General features: G+C 39.3%; 1 protein-coding gene across 1 annotated transcript in view; it reads right to left on the reverse strand.

The window, feature by feature from the left end:
* Positions 1–1,385: 1,385 nt before the first annotated feature.
* Positions 1,386–16,122, reverse strand: part of UGGT2 (UDP-glucose glycoprotein glucosyltransferase 2) — a 209,427-nt gene continuing 194,690 nt past the window's right edge. Inside the window, exons 33-39 of the mRNA XM_072135438.1 lie at positions 15,427–15,511; positions 14,722–14,904; positions 13,051–13,211; positions 12,838–12,952; positions 9,943–10,059; positions 7,668–7,812; positions 1,386–2,712 (exon numbers count right to left, since the gene is read on the reverse strand). Coding sequence (XP_071991539.1) covers positions 2,690–2,712; positions 7,668–7,812; positions 9,943–10,059; positions 12,838–12,952; positions 13,051–13,211; positions 14,722–14,904; positions 15,427–15,511 — 829 coding nt within the window. The 3' untranslated portion in view covers positions 1,386–2,689. The remainder of the gene's footprint in view (positions 2,713–7,667; positions 7,813–9,942; positions 10,060–12,837; positions 12,953–13,050; positions 13,212–14,721; positions 14,905–15,426; positions 15,512–16,122) is intronic.

The following is a 16,122-nucleotide window of genomic DNA, read 5'->3' on the forward strand; positions in this document are numbered from 1 at the left end:
TATCATATACAAGGGATCTAAGGAGGCCCAACTTTTCAGGATAAAGAGTCCATTGGATTTATGAGAAATCTAAAGCTCAAGGATGTATTGGCAAGATTATTTCGGGGGCATCTCTATAATCATTTGACCCAAGCCTAGGCACTCTACAGAGAAGAATTTTATTTTACATACATATAGTGTTTCCTCAAATAAAGTGATATAACAAAATAGGGGTTTTAATGTGAATATAGAACAGAAGCTTTTTATTGCATTTTACTCACACCTTTCTATTCTTATTCCGATAGACCAACACTAATATCCATATAGCAGTGTTGGAAAATTTTACATTTAGACAAATGTTCCTGTATATGGCGAATACACAATTAGCGCTGGAAAAATTTGGGCACAGGCACAATGGTGCTTATTTACTTAGGGTCCCGCTGCCGCATTTCCATGGGATTTTCTGACTACTCGGCGATTGTGCCGCCGGGACAGGGATTTAGAAGGGCATTGTGTCGCACGCGATCAATCGCGCAGGCTTTCATTCGACAGAAATCGGGGGGCGGGCCGTTGGACGATTTAACTTTAAAATTGTGTTGCAAGCTAAGCACTTACATGCAACAGGAAGAAGAAGTAATCATTTGAGCTCCAAATTTTAAGGATTCAAAAGTAATTGGACAAATTAACATTACCTCTAAATGTTCATTTTAAGTGTGGGTCTTTATGCCTTAAATTTTGTCTTAGGCAAGTACAAAACAAATCTCCATACTTCTCTCTTCCCATCATAGATATGGCTTTTTTCATGTTGATGAATGGTTTGCACTTTGTGGTAAACCCTCAGTATATGCTCTCATGAAGTCTTCGTTTTATAGTAAACTCAGAATACTAATGTACCATCTTCCTTGAGACTATTCTTCACATCGGTGGATGGTTCTGTGATCTACCAATGTCATGATGCGTGGAGGTATTTTTGTATTCCTGATCTCATCAGGGCACACTCCCCCTTTCCCCCCACCAACAATCTACCAAACATTGAATTTGCCATTCCCAACATTGCCACCATTTCTCTGGTAGATTTCCCACAGAAATGCCACAACTGGAATAAACTCCAGACCGTTCATCTCCTTAACTGCTAATGAGTTAACAAGGAAACAGACAATTAAATAGCTGTAGAGGAGACAACTGTCCATTTACCTCTGTCACTTCAAAAGAGGCAGCTACAAATTATAGAGCTGCAATATAATATATAATATAATATAACAGTATCTTCAATATGTTTTGGTAACCGAATGACAGGCCAAAACTTGTGCCACCAAAATGTACGTCAAAACGCCCCTTGAGGACTGGGAGTCTGCAGTTTCTAAGCAAAAAAAAAAAAACAACAAAACCAAGCACAAAAAGGCAAATGTGAACATGTGTAGTTTATAACAACAATGCTTGTACTTCCATGATCTGTACAAAACTAAATTTACAGCAGAAAAATACACATTCATAGTTTTTTCTCCGCATTTAAAGTAACAAATAGACAGATTTTACATACATGACCAAAAACAACCATGGGGACTCGGTGTCAAGCAGCTGCCAAATTTTTATGAGGTTTCTGAAATCATTTGACAGTTTCAAAAAGGTTGTAGAATGGATGTGTAGTAGCAAAAGCAGAGCAGATGTCTGCTATATAACAGTCTCTAGTATTTAAGGGAATCCGTCACCAGGGACCACATTTTCACTAAAGACAGGTTCCAGAAGCCCATCACACCTGCACTGCAAATTACAATATAACTGTTTGATTGAGTGAACTTACTGGGCTTTCTGACAAAATCCTCTATTTAGTCCCAGGGGTTGGCTTTCTTTTGGATGCATTTCAAAAAGTTGCCTGTGCTGCTCACTCCTCAAATCTCAGCCCCCACCCTCGTGCTCCTGTACAGCTCCTTCCTCCCAAACTGATGGCAGCTGTTAAGTTTTGCTTTGCGCTCTGTTCCTTTGAAGGAGCACAAAGCTGGGGGATGAGACCTGAGAAATGAGCAGCACAGACAAGTCACATCTTGTTGTTTTTTTTAAACGCATCCAAACCAAAGCCAACCTCTTGGACTCACCAGAGGATTCTGTTTGGAAACCAGGTAAGCTAAAACACTAAATTATATTGTAATGCAAACACTAAGAGAAAGCAGAAAGACATATTTGTAATGCAGCTGTAATGGGCTTCTGCAACCTGTCATTAGTGAAAAAGAGGTCCCTGGTGACAGGTTCCCTTTAAAGAGAATTAACATTATCCAAGCAAAACGATATGGACAACACTAAATTAAGGATATATTACATTGCACCATTACCTATGCCTGCCACCATGTTGATACATGGTGTCTGTACCTCACACTGTCAGTTAGGAAAAAGTGCCCCCTACTACATTCCCTGTAAACACATGTAAATGGAAGTTATCAGAAAAGGTAAGCTGTCCATTACAGCTCAGTCATGTGCCTGGGACTCCACTTCTTCCTATCACTGCATTACCAGACATTAAAAGCAATAACAAAATGTATTGACATTTCATTTATAAAAGACTCTTAAGAAACATATCTCTTATTCATGAGCAAAGAAAATAGTGTCCCTATAAATCCCAGTATCCAGTATATACAGTCACAGCTATTTCAAGTGTCTCCATTACAGAGTGAAGAGTCAGTTGGACGTTGCTTTTCAGCTTTGTAATTGAAGTTTGCTAAAGTTCATCGTGATTCAGGTCTGCAAAGAAAAGGAAAAACAAAAGAAAATGAGACATTGTGACACCTTGACATAATTCTTTTCTAGTGGTTAGTACATTAGTCTGCACAGTGACTATTCAACGTAAGTTATGAGGAACTAAGTCACAATGGAGAGTGTAAATGATTGAAAAATCCTTCCAATATCCTAGGACAGTGATGGCGAACCTTTTAGTGGCCGAGTGCCCAAAAAGCAACCCAAAACCCTTATTTATTGCGAGGTGCCAACGAATAATTAAAGAAGTAACTTATTGCTCCATGTTCTTCAGCAACTTTCAATCATATTGGCCTCCTGAGGACAGCAACACAGTAGAACGATGGAAAATTTGCATCATTTTAGCTTCTTTCCAGTGTCCCTCTGTACACAGAGAATTGTGGGACCAGCAGGAGGTCCTCCAAAGATAATTCAACCTGTCTATTCATTCTCCCTCTTCCTACAGTCCCTAGTAATGAAGTAAGTATCAAAATATGACTGAAAGCAGCATCTTTTAAGTTGCTTGGAACTGCAGAAAGATTCTTTGAGTCCTGTCTGGTGTGCTGGGGCGATTGCCCGGGTGCCCACAGAAAGGGCTCTGAGTGCCACCTCTGGCACCCGTGCCATAGGTTCGCCACCACTGTCCTAGGAGGATGTCCTGTGACATCCTGGATGCCACAGTGCTGACCCATCTCAGCCAAGGATTGGGAGTGAAAATTCCTGTTTATGGAAAAGGACATAAAAGTAGAAACTGAAAAAAAACCCAGGCTGCATTAAAAGGCAGTGAGATCTATGAGATACCGAACATACAGTGAAACCTCTTTAACATGACCTCCAAAACAAAGTGGTTGTCAGGGGGGTCTTCGCAAACAATATGACAAGTATATAAAGCAGTTAATTCCTGCCTTTGCTGGAGAGTGGCATACTGTCCCAACTTCTGTTGTGATGATCTGGAGAGACACCACGTATGACAATTAATCAATGCTAACACCACTAACAGGTCAGCAATATGTGAAGGACATCCTTCAACCACATGCAATGCCTCTCTTAACTGTTTTTCCATCAGTTTTTTTAAATATATTTTATTTGGTTAAAAACAAAAGGAGATATAAATTACAGTTGTATATGCATTGTTCTAAGTGTTTTTCACCACACAGTTTCTGACAAATGTACAAGAAGCAAATAAACAAAAAGAGAAAGCTTGGGGGAAGACAACCCTAACATATAAAGTCAGGTCCTACTGCTTAATTTATTTTCCAAGAGGACGCTGTTCTTGTAAAGCCCCATAACTCGCAAGTTTAACTTGTTAGTCAATCATAGTTGTTAAGCCCCAGTGAGCCTTTTAAGAGTTCTGTATTATACCATTGTGTCAGGCAAAATGGCGATACTAGTTCTACAAATTTTTTTCCTTGTGCCGGTCTAGTCTTACCAGGTATATCTTTTGGGCAATAACTTCAAAGATGGTGGGCATAGACAGTTGGATCCAATGATTCATTATGCATTGCTGCAAGTAACAGAGCAAGCCAGTCTAGACGTATGGTAAGTTTGTCGTCTTGGTCTCCCTTCCTTTCCTCAACAAGAAACATAAGAAGCAGGGGATCCATGGGTAAGTTGGTTTTCCAATGAATCCAAATCTGATCTGTGACCGAGCTCTGGAAAGTTTACGAAGGTTTGCACTGCCACAAGTCCATATTTGCCACAAAGCATTTCCAGCACTCAGTCAGTCTGTCATGATTAGAGAGGGTCTTAGGGAGATTAAATCCATAATAGGCATAATGAAGGAATCTAAAAAAGGTTTCCCTCCAATGGTCACCGATTTTGCTAGCATGGGCCATCTAGTGTACCTTGTGTGCAAGAGTGCAACTAAATCTCGAGCTCTGTATTTGAGAACTTGTCGGTGACATGAACTCAGTCTATATGCTGAAAGAGGCTTACTAAGTTATATCCCCCGATGTGTGGGAGGTGCACCACACCCTCAGATTTGCTCAACATCAATTTATGTACCCCTATCCATGGTCTTTCCCACCCTCCAGATAAAAGACTGCAATGCCCTCATCAATTAGTCCACATCTGCATGTTTTAACAACTCAGGGATGGTCTGTAGTGGGTATAGGAGTGTGGGAAATGGGATCATCTTAATTAGGTGGCATCTGCCCAACATCGTGAGCGGAAGCTGCTGCCATCATGCTAGTTCTGTCAGAGTCTTATCTACAAAGGGCAGATAATTGAGTGCATATATATCAAGATTGGCGTAAGTCAAATGTGAATCTCCTAGCTTGATTCCCAGGTCAGGCAGGGACCAGTCCGGGGTCTCGATAGCTCAGAAACAAATCTAATGCTGCGCTTTTTGAAACATTGATATGAAAGCCTGCAAACCTTCCAAAATATTCTATGTTGGTATTTAGGAATGGAGAGGAAGAGAATTACATCATCTGCAAACATTGCTAGGTTTCACCTCTCGTTCTCAAACTTTAATATTTGTAAAGAATTCTGAATTCTCAGATGCTCTAACTAGTGGCTCTGAGGCCAGGTCGAAGAGCAGCGGGGGTAGTGGGCAGCTCTGGCATGTGCCCATTTTGGAGTTCAAAGGGTCAGAGAGGAAGCCAGCGGTGTGTATGCCCGCTCTTGGTGTGTCATATAGGCTTCTAAAGAGGCCTATATGACCACCAGAGCCAGGGCCATCTGATGTTGTCATAAGATATTTTCAGCATCTAATGCCACCATAACTGGATGTTCTCCTGGCGGTGGGTAGAGCTGTGCTCTACTAGAATGGTCAGGGCCTTCCTGATGTTTGTCACCACCATTCTACCTTTAATAAAGCCCACTTGCGCCCTTCCCACTAATACTGGAATGAATTGAGACAGTCTGTCATGATTTTGGACAGCAGTTTTACAGCCTGATTGATTAGAGATATTGGGCGATAGCATCCTGGGTTCAAAGGATCCTTCACCTCTTTTGGAAATAGTTTTATCTATGTGGTTTTAGAATGTAGGGGAGGAATCGACCTTGCAATAGATTGTGAAAATAATGTGCCAAGAACAGTATGATTTTTTTTCTTAAGGTTCTTGAAGAACTCTGCTGTGTATCCGTCTGAGCTTTGGACCTTGCCATTTTTTAGGCTGCCTATGGCTCTACCCATTTCCAGCATCCAGCTGAGTTTGGGTCATCTTTGATAGCTTGATTCCCGCCAGATACTATTCTGCATCGCTCTCCCCTCGACTATTATCAGAAAATAGAACAGCACACAATTTCAGAAAATCATTATTCACCTCCTTTGGAGGCAAAACTAATTGGCCTGATGATTTGTGAAGCGTGTGGTTATGCATAGGCTTATGCTGCCCCTAAACCAGTCTGGCTAATAAGCGCCCTGATTTGTTCCCATAAAGGAAGAGCACTGCCTCAAAAAGGGTTGGCAGTATAATTCCTCCCTCCTATTGAGCCATAGTTCAAAGGTAGATTTTGCCTCATCCCAGGCAGTTTTGTTTGCCCATGAGGAGTCATTTAAGTATGCTGTGTAGGCTAACCGCAGTGCATGCTGGCCTTTACATACTGGTCTTTGCACCTCTGCTTTCTGTTTGAGACAAGCAAGATAGGCTAGGAGTCTTAACCATATCACCGTTTTAGCTGACGTCCAAAATGCCACGGGGTCATCTGTGTGCCTCATTTTCAAATGCATGTTCAGTCCACCAGCCCCCTCACCTTGTAACATTCACCTTTTTTCTATGCCTACCAACTTGCTAATGGAAAAGCTGCAACAACCTACAAATGTGCACAATATACAGACCCAGCTGCATCATATGTGTGCAATGTGCTGCAGGAGATCCCATGGATCATGTATGCCTTCATGTCCAACGGTATATCCTCTTAGATTCTAGTACCTGAACACATTTTCAATACACCTTTCTTTTTGCACTAATATTTTTTATAATCTTAAATTTACATTCCAGCATCTATGTTTACTTCCAGTGGACAGAAATCTGTCTTGTGATGGACATGCAAGTGGACAGCCCGTTATTATCATAGAGAGTAATCAGGGCCATGTGATTGTGCTTGTGCACTTACATGTACATCATAAGATCATGGACAGATTTCAATGCACTGGAAGGAAACCTATAAGTGTTCTACAGCAGAACAGCAAGTAGAGATCTAGAAAAAAATTGAATGGATACAAAATTTTTATCAAAAAACTTTTTAACTTTTCTTTACACAAACCTTACCAATTTTTTTGGACAACTCCTTTAAGAGACATCAGAGTATTAACTAGTAAGTATTAGTCCAAAACCACTAACCCAATAGTCATTTAGGGCTATATACACCTTTAGTAAAGCAAGATGATGGAAGGCAATATAGTCCTGTCAAACATATTGGGGCAGATTTACTTACCCGGTCCATTCGCGATCCAGCGGCGCGTTCTCTGCGCTGGATTCGGGTCCGGCCGGAATTTAATAAGGTAGTTCCTCCGACATCCACCAGGTGGCGCTGCTGCGCTGAAAAGCATCTGAACGCGCTGTAGTTCACCGAGGCCGGCTGAGTGCAGGTAAGCGCGTCCCGAGCGACACATTTATCGTTCTTAAATGCGGCGGTTTTTCTGAATACGTCGGGTTTTCGTTTGGCCACGCACCCCGATTTCCGTCGCGCGCATGCCGGCGCCGATGCGCCACAATCCGATCGCGTGCTCCAAAATCCCGGGGCAATTCAGGTACAATCGGCGCAAATCGGAAATATTCGGATAACACGTCGGGAAAATGCGAATCGGGCCCTTAGTAAATGACCCCCGTTGTGTTAGCATCAGATTAATAGGTGAAATGTAGCTATCCTCCTGCTCATGTAAAAAGAAAGATTTCTGCACTGAAAGATTCTTCAATTGGAAAGCCTTTTTTATGACATTTCACACCTGAGACAATGGGAATGTATTTAAAACATGAGAGGGACGCTGGTCTGAGCTCTAAAACGGATTCTCTTACCTTTAGGTGGTGCTTGTGTTTCATTCCTTTTTTGTTCCTCTAACCTCTTTAAAAGTTGCCGGATCTCATTGTCATAGGTTGTCCATTCAGGAACAATTCGTGCTGCAGCTTTTAATTTGGGTTCCTTAGTTTTGGGATTGTTGCACTGTGGTTTAAGATAAAACAGCATGTAAGAACGGGAATGCCTTTTAACGCCAGTCCCTCTTTTATTTATGTATGAAAGAGCTATAAATGAAAGCAGACTTCAACAGTGCCGGGGTACTCCAATTAATATACAAGATTTGTATGGTTATCAGAGCACCGTTCACGAGTTATCATCTGGGAACACGCTTCATCTATGTGATATAGACTAATAACCAGTGTATGTAGTGTTCCCCACATTTTGAGTTCCTGCTCAGCAAATATGAGGGCCAAATAATTACTCTTCAGTCTCTGATGAATTCCTTCATATAGAATTACAACCAGATACATGGAGTTTCCCAAGTTGCTAAGTGCAAATAATATACAAGAATGATGCAACTCTTTGAACAGCTTTTGTATTTTGTCCGGTGACCGGTGAAGACTGGGTCTGGGAAAGTGTCACAAGCAGAACAGAGACCCACAACTTTCTCTTCCATAAATGACCTAACACACCACTGCACACTTATATTAGCTTCACGTTATTTTTCCTTTTTGCTTAAATTGTGCTCTAGATTCCCTTAGGAAATAAATGTGATATGTCCGAATATTAAGGAAAGCTTGACCTGAAAACCAATAAGATGGCTAAATATTACAGGAGATGTTAACTGCACTGGCTATAAAATTCCACTATGAAATTATTTTTCTCTTCAAAGAGCAAAGCAATACAATAACTGCAAATGTATCCTGAACACTCATATTATTGCAGATCTCTTTAAATCAATATATTATGCCCGGGGCTGTCAAGATCTTTAAGGTGCTGTTTGAATATCTGTCATTTTTTTTCTTGGGTCTGACCACCCCAGGCAATAATGCAATTCTACTTTCTAGCCCTTGACAGATTACAGAATAGTTTATTGACTTCCACAAATTGAGCATTTACAGAATAAGACATGCTCCCAGGCGGTCTGCTGTACATTTTCTCTCAGTTTTGTGTTTTTTTTTTCCCTCAACACATTTGCTATAGAATGAAAATTCCGAGCCTACGGATAAGATCTTTCCCATGGCTTATTAGACTTGATCCCCTTAGGCACAGGTGGAACAAGAGGCTGCCGCATTCGATTAAGAATAGAAAACAAAGAGGAACCAATTTTCTAACACTGTAAAGAAAACAAAATGTCAGGAAGATATATGGGATCTGTGATACAGTCAACCATTTGGAACATGTAGCTCACTGTTCAAAACAAAAAGACCAAGAAACTGTATAGCGCTAGTCAAATCCGTAATATAACCTAAGATCCAGCTGATTAAGGGTCACTATGTGGAGGCTTACAGAGACATCACTAATTCAAAGTTACTGACCCAATACATGACCAGGCAATCCTACCAATGCAATGTGTTTTCTTGAGAAGAATGTTAAGAAACGATGCCCGCAAGCTAATCCCACCGAGACATAAACCACAACCTTCCCGACTATATTCAATAGATAGAACTAATACGTATCATTTGTAGATTCAACTGACAAGCCCCTGAGGAGCACAGAATGTTCTCCAAGAAAGTAAAAGTGCTTTAATGGGTGAACTCGCTCTGCTAGAGTCATTGTCATTAAAGAAGATACTCATAGCTAGTGACGGAACATCTAGCTCCATGTCTACAGTAAGACAAAAGGTAATTCTTATGTTTTGCCACATTTACATTGAGATACACAATTTTTGTTGTATTCAGCTTTTTAAGGTACAGTATATACTCCCTTTGCCCCCCCAAAAAATGCAGAATGTACATACAAAGAAAAAAAAAAAGAACACTAATTTGAATTTACTCTATATATTTTTAGTGATATTTCATTTATACATATTCTTGCTCTAAGGTCTCATACACAGGAACAGGTGCTCCCCCAGACCATAGCGACATGTGCTCACCACACTGTGACCGGGTGCCATTACATTCGTGTGCATTTGGTCTAAGTCAAATTGTGTACAAGCAGTAAAGTTGTGCTAATAAACATACATATCAAGGTAAAAATACACTTTTTTTTTGAGGTGTTCAATCTGTGGACAATCTGGTAATCATACAGTAAGTACACCTGATCTATACCGATACCTCCATGAGCTTCATATCTTGGTGAAATCATTCACCTTGCTCACCACTGACTACGTACCAAATCTATAGTTTTGGCTTTTTCCTTGGATTTGTCGTCACACCAGGTCTCACACCAGAGCCACTCTTGAGGTAGAGATTTTATTGCTACTTGGTGAATCATGTTGTTTGGTAGGTCCTGTGAATACAATAATAAAAGATAATCTAATATAAGTTATAAGATGCTAGTGCTCAACATGCAAGGCATGTCTATTAGTTTTTTTTCCTCTTAAACTGTAAAAAGCAAAAACCTGTGGGAAATCACTGAATTTCAAGAAGGCTAGTTTCCCGAAATTCAGGTCTGCACTACAGGATATAGACTGGGATCAGATACTGTCACATGATGATACTAATGTTAAATGGGAGACATTCAAATCTATCCTGGTTCATTATACTTCTAAATTTAAAAGTTTAAGTTTAAATTTAAACAGTTAAAGGGGCAATTAATGATAAAAAAAGAGACAAGAAATATAAATCTGAAGGGTTGCCTGAGGCTCTCAATAATTACAAAACACTTACCAAAATATGTAAGGAGGAAATAAAATCAGCCAAAATACAAAATGAAAGACAGGTGGCCAAAGATAGCAAAACAAATCCTAAGAAAGGTTTTAAGTATATCAATGCAAAAAAAATAAATAAAACAGCTCAGAGCAGGTTGGACCCCTATATTCTGAAAATGGGGAATTGGTAATTGGAGACCAAGTGAAGGTGGAGATAATAAATGGGTTTTTAGCTCAGTTTATACAATAGAAGAAAGAGCTTCTGACTTGGGTGGTGCCAGTGCGGGTCATGCACCCTGTAATATACGAGACTGGCTGAATGTAGACATGATCCAATCTAAGCTCAATAAAATCAATGTGTACAAAGCTCCTGGACCACATGAGTTACACCCTAGAGTTCTTAAAGAACTCAGTTCTCTTATTGCTGTACCGCTGTCTAAAATCTTCAGGAATTCCCTAATGTCTGGTACAGTACCAAGTGACTGGCAAAGGGGCAAATGTTGTGGCAATATTAAAAAAACCTTCGCCAGGGAATTACAGGCCAATAAGCGTAACTTCCATTGTGGGGAAAATATTGGAAGGGTTCGTAAAAGACTACATACTGCAGTATGTGGCATCAGATAGTATAATAAGTGACAGCTAGCATTGGATAGAAGTTCTCAAACTAACCTGATCTGCTTCTATGAAGAGGCGAGCAGATGCCTCGATGGAGGATCTGCTATGGATATTGTGTTCTTGGACTTTACAAAGGCATTTTACACTATCCCCCATAGACGCCTGATGGGTAAAATAAGCTCTAGTGGATTTGCAATTAGATTGAAAACTGGCTGAAGAATCGTATCCAGAGAGTTGTGGTCAATGATTCCTACACAGAATGGTCACCAGTTATAAGTGGTGTACCCTAAGGTTCTGTGCTTGGCCCACTATTATTTAATATATTTTTTAATGATCTAGAGGTAGGAATTAATAGCACTGTGTCTATTTTTGCAGATAATATCAAGCTTTGTAGTGAAATACAATCTATGGATGATGTTCATAGGCTGCAGGGTGACTTAGACAAACTGAGTGTTTGGTCATTTACTTGGAAAATGAGGTTCAATGTGGATAAATGTAAGGTTATACACATGGGGGCTAATATTATATGCAACATATGTCCTTGGGGGAGAAAATCTTGGAGGGTCCCTTGTTAAGAAGGACCTGGGGGTACTAGTAAATCATAAATGAAACAACAGCATGCAATCAGCTGCCTCTAAAGCTGGTAAGATCTTGTGATGTATCAAAAGTGGCATGGTCTCTCGGGGTAGAGATGTAATATTACCAATGGACAAGGAATTGGTTCGGCCTCACTTGGAATATGCTGTCCAGTTCTGGGCACCGGTCCATAAAAAGGATGCCCTGGAGCTGGAGAGGGTTCAATACAGAGCCACAAAAATGATAAGGGGTATGGAGGGTTTCAGTTATGAATAACTATGACTATGAGACGATTAATAATAATAATACTTTATTATCCCAAACGGGAACTTAAAGTGTCACCTCCGCAGTACATCAAATTGACAAGACATCACATATATACTCACATAAAAACATAGTCACATAGGAACACATATACCATAAAACAGAATAAAAACACTAATACACATAAATATAAATAAATTTCACCCACTATTCAATAAATAGTTACTTAAATAGATTATAAAAATAGCAAAATGATACCTATTTTCCAGTAGTCGCACTTTTTAAAACATTCCTATTCTACCCCTAATTGAGAGGACATTGAGGGGACATGATTAATATATGAATGGTTCATACAAAAAACATGGTGGAAAGTTGTTCTAGATTAAATCAAATCAAAAGACAAGGGGCCCTGTCTCCGTCTGGAGAAAACAACCAGAGGTGACTGGGCTTTTTTACTATGAGAACTGTAAATCTGTGGTATAGCCTTCCTCAGGCGCTGGTCACAGCAGAGACAGCAGAGAGCTTCAAGAAGGGTCTAGATGTCTTTTTACATTTAAATAACACTGATGGCTATGTTATATAGAATTGTTTCCCCTAAATCCCTTCCTCATTCAGTCCCTTCCCTTATATGGTTGAACTTGATGGACATGTGTGTTTTTTCAACCGTATAAACTGTGATACTATAATGTCAGAAATGTTCTGACATTTTATCAGAAACCTGCATATCCCTATAACCATCATTTATATATCAGCTTCACTTACATCATTTTTTTAATCTTAATTTCTATTTTATTTCCTAAATCTATTAATTAAAATGCACATGACAAAGACGACTTAAAAGCAAAAAGAAGAACCAATAAACCATTGCTCATATCATTATGTAACTATAGAATTTGAAAACATTTATAGAAATTTGGTAAAAAGCTTTAGTAATATGATTGTCTGATGTTAAATATATTTACCTGATCTAAATTAGACAAACTGTTTGGATCCTGACTAAGAGCCTGGTACTGTCCACGAAGTCTGTCACCTGCAGCAATTTTCCTAAATTTCTTAAGGTCCACTACATATAAAGCACTGCAAAACAGAGACTCATTTACCAAGCAGTGAGTAACAGCCATATAAAATGTCATAACACATACAAATATGCATATTATCCAATCACATTTTCCAACCTGATATGGTATTTTCTGTGTCCAAGATGTGATGCCCAATACCCAGACTTCCAGAAACGATACCCATCCATCTCTTTGCGACTATCACAGAAAGGAGTATAACCATAGGGTGCACCGCCAAGATCAAAGTCTCTTAATTCTTTTAAATCTGTCCGTACAATCTTGGTAAAAATAACACATTGAAAAATGAATTATATAAATTCATATTCCTTTTTAAAATGGCAGTAGTAAGGGCTTTACTTAAAACTTTATAAAACAAGAGCTCGTATGGCCAATGCAATTTGAGGGATGACAATAACTATCAAATTGAAAATAAAAACACAAAAAAGTAACTATTGCTGTATAGATACTGTTAGAATGATATTCCCCCATGCTTTAGTTTAGATGGGATGATTACATAACAATAACAATTCTTGAATAGAGCAACAGTAATTGTCTGATGCCCACTGATCTATCCAAATTATTAAATATATTATCAATAGGAGACAACACACCACAACCAGTTTAAAGGGGTTGGCCACTCCTTTACGCAAGTTGCCCATTTGCCTTTACTGCCTTGTATGTCATCCCTGAATGTTCCCCTAATGATTCAACAGTCCTGCTATTTGCTTTTGTACTGTGTGCAAATCCTCCAAGTTTCTTTTATTACATATTTGAGCTCTGCTTAAAAGGACGAGCTGAAGCAACAGAGGATGATTCATTATGCTCCCTCCACCCTCCCTCTCCCAGTCTATATGGGTGTAAACAGGCTGTGGGAAGAGAGAGAGAGGTTAACATCACGTGGACATCTTGGAGACAGAGATGGCATCTGTGTATGTACACAGCAGGCAGCGTCCTTAGAAAAGGGAAAGGCTGCAACTTTCAAAGGAGCCAAAGTGGCCAACCCATTTCAGTTAATAAGTAAATTTTAAAAAATGCAGAAAATGATGGCTGGCAAGTGACCCAGCTCTCTGGTCTTTGGTTGGAATTGCATTTATAGAAACTTCTGAGAATTCTAGATAAGCTTATGGTTTTAGAAAAGCATCCAAACTGCCTGATGTCTCCCTGCCGTCTGCTAATGTTCTGCTCTGTTTACCTAAAGATGTTATCTTAATACGAAAACAGTACAAAAAAATTCTAAACAAACAATAATTACAGAATCATTGATTCACATAGACAGGGGAAATCCCTGGCAAAAATTGGTTAAAGTAACATTTTCCAAATAAACTATTTAAAGATGTTCTTGGATTCAAACTGTCAATATTCGGATTAAATATGTCTCAACTCCAGGGCCTAGCTTGGATTTGTAAGGATTTGTGAAGAATTCGCTCTTCCGATTTTCTCATTAAACGCAAGCTCAGATTCCTTTCCTTGGGAGCTACAGGCAAGACACAGATCATTTAAACACTGAACATCCTGAACTTATAAGAACAAAGGAGGAGGAATGGAAAATGCTGCAATGAAAGCCTTGTGTAAGGATATTCTGCAAAGACTGGAGAGAGAAGGTAATGAGCTTCTAAATTCCCCTGGGATTAAAAGAATGTTCACATAATTACCTGAGATGGATTCACAATCTCACTCTGTCTGCCACTAAGCTTGATATTTGGGTTAAGAATAAAATCGGTTTTCACACTTCTGTCTGAGCAAAGCCTGCAACTTGGCACCTGCTTAATTTCACATACATTACTGTACCTGGTCAGCATCAACAAAGATTATTTTGTCTACAGCCAGTGGGAATAGAACATCAAGGAAGAGGATTTTGTAACCCCAAATAATCCGCTGTTTCTCAGTCTGTTGGTGTAGCCATCGAGGCCACTTGTACTGGACTAACTCATACTGGAAGCCATACTCCTGGGCCATGTGTGGTATGATATCCTGCAGACAGGGATCAAGAGCAACATTCAGATATGACAGTAATTCTATCTGTTAACCACCATAAAATAAGTTTTGTGACAATGCTTAAACCAGCCATAGGCTTAAACCAGCCAATTAAAAATAAACAAACTAAGAAAGAGTAACCTGGTAAAAGCTTCAACACTTCCATTTAAATCCTTGCTGGTAGTCTTTGCTTTCTTGTCTCTTGCTAGCACAGGTTGTAGCTGCTACCAGTCATTGGCTGAAGTCATAATTTTCTGTGTTTTACAGTGTTGAGCAAAGTAGAGACCTGCAAGTACCTGGGAATTGTTTTGTATTTCTCAATGACATTCTGACTCTGTTTGCAAATCCTCAACTGCTTTTTAACATCCTAATTGGCTCATGCAATCCTATCACTCCATTTTATCTACATTAACAGTAACATCAAGGGGACTGAAAATCCAATTGTATAAACTTTACAAAGTTTTAAAAACAGCAATAACAGTGTGTAATAAAGTAGATCCATTTATCTTGAATACTTACTGTAAACCTGGGAGAAAGGTAGTTCTTTAAAAACCAGAACTTGACTGGTGTTTTTGTATGTTGAAGAACAGAAAGCATCATTATCCTGTTTAAAAAAAGAAATGCAATATAAATCAAAGTAACATAATTTTCTAATAAATATTTCAACATTACATTGTTCTCTAAATGAATGTATTCTAGGCTTGAAGACATTTTTTGCAATGGTCGTTTGTTAAAAATTTCTGCATCATTCCATTCACACAGCTTCTAAGTAATACAGTACTATATTTTAGAAGGATATAGATAAATAGGTTATTTTGGTCATAGAAGATGCTGGATTTTGCTGGTAACTAGAGATGAGCAGATTCAAACTTTAAGTTCAGGTCTAGGGTTCAAGTGCATCATATTGCCAGATTGGCGGCTCTGCAGGGCCCCTTCCAAGGCTTTCTCCTTGACCAAGCTATGGCTAATAGCTAGGGGCATCGGTTTACTGGATTGGCTGCACGGCTGCCAATCTGACAATATGTCGGGGTTGTGCACCCGAACCCCGGACCTGAACTTAAAGTATGTATCCGCTCTACTAGTAACAGGATTCTGCAGCTTGCTATGTACTGAAACCAAAGCAATACAAAGTAATATAAAGGAACATGATGCATAATGATATTCCAAAAAAAGCTTTTTAACCCCAAAAAAGCTTTATTTTAAAAGACAATAATC

This window comes from Engystomops pustulosus, chromosome 2, assembly GCF_040894005.1.
Source record: "Engystomops pustulosus chromosome 2, aEngPut4.maternal, whole genome shotgun sequence".
Taxonomy (NCBI): Eukaryota; Metazoa; Chordata; class Amphibia; order Anura; family Leptodactylidae; genus Engystomops; species Engystomops pustulosus.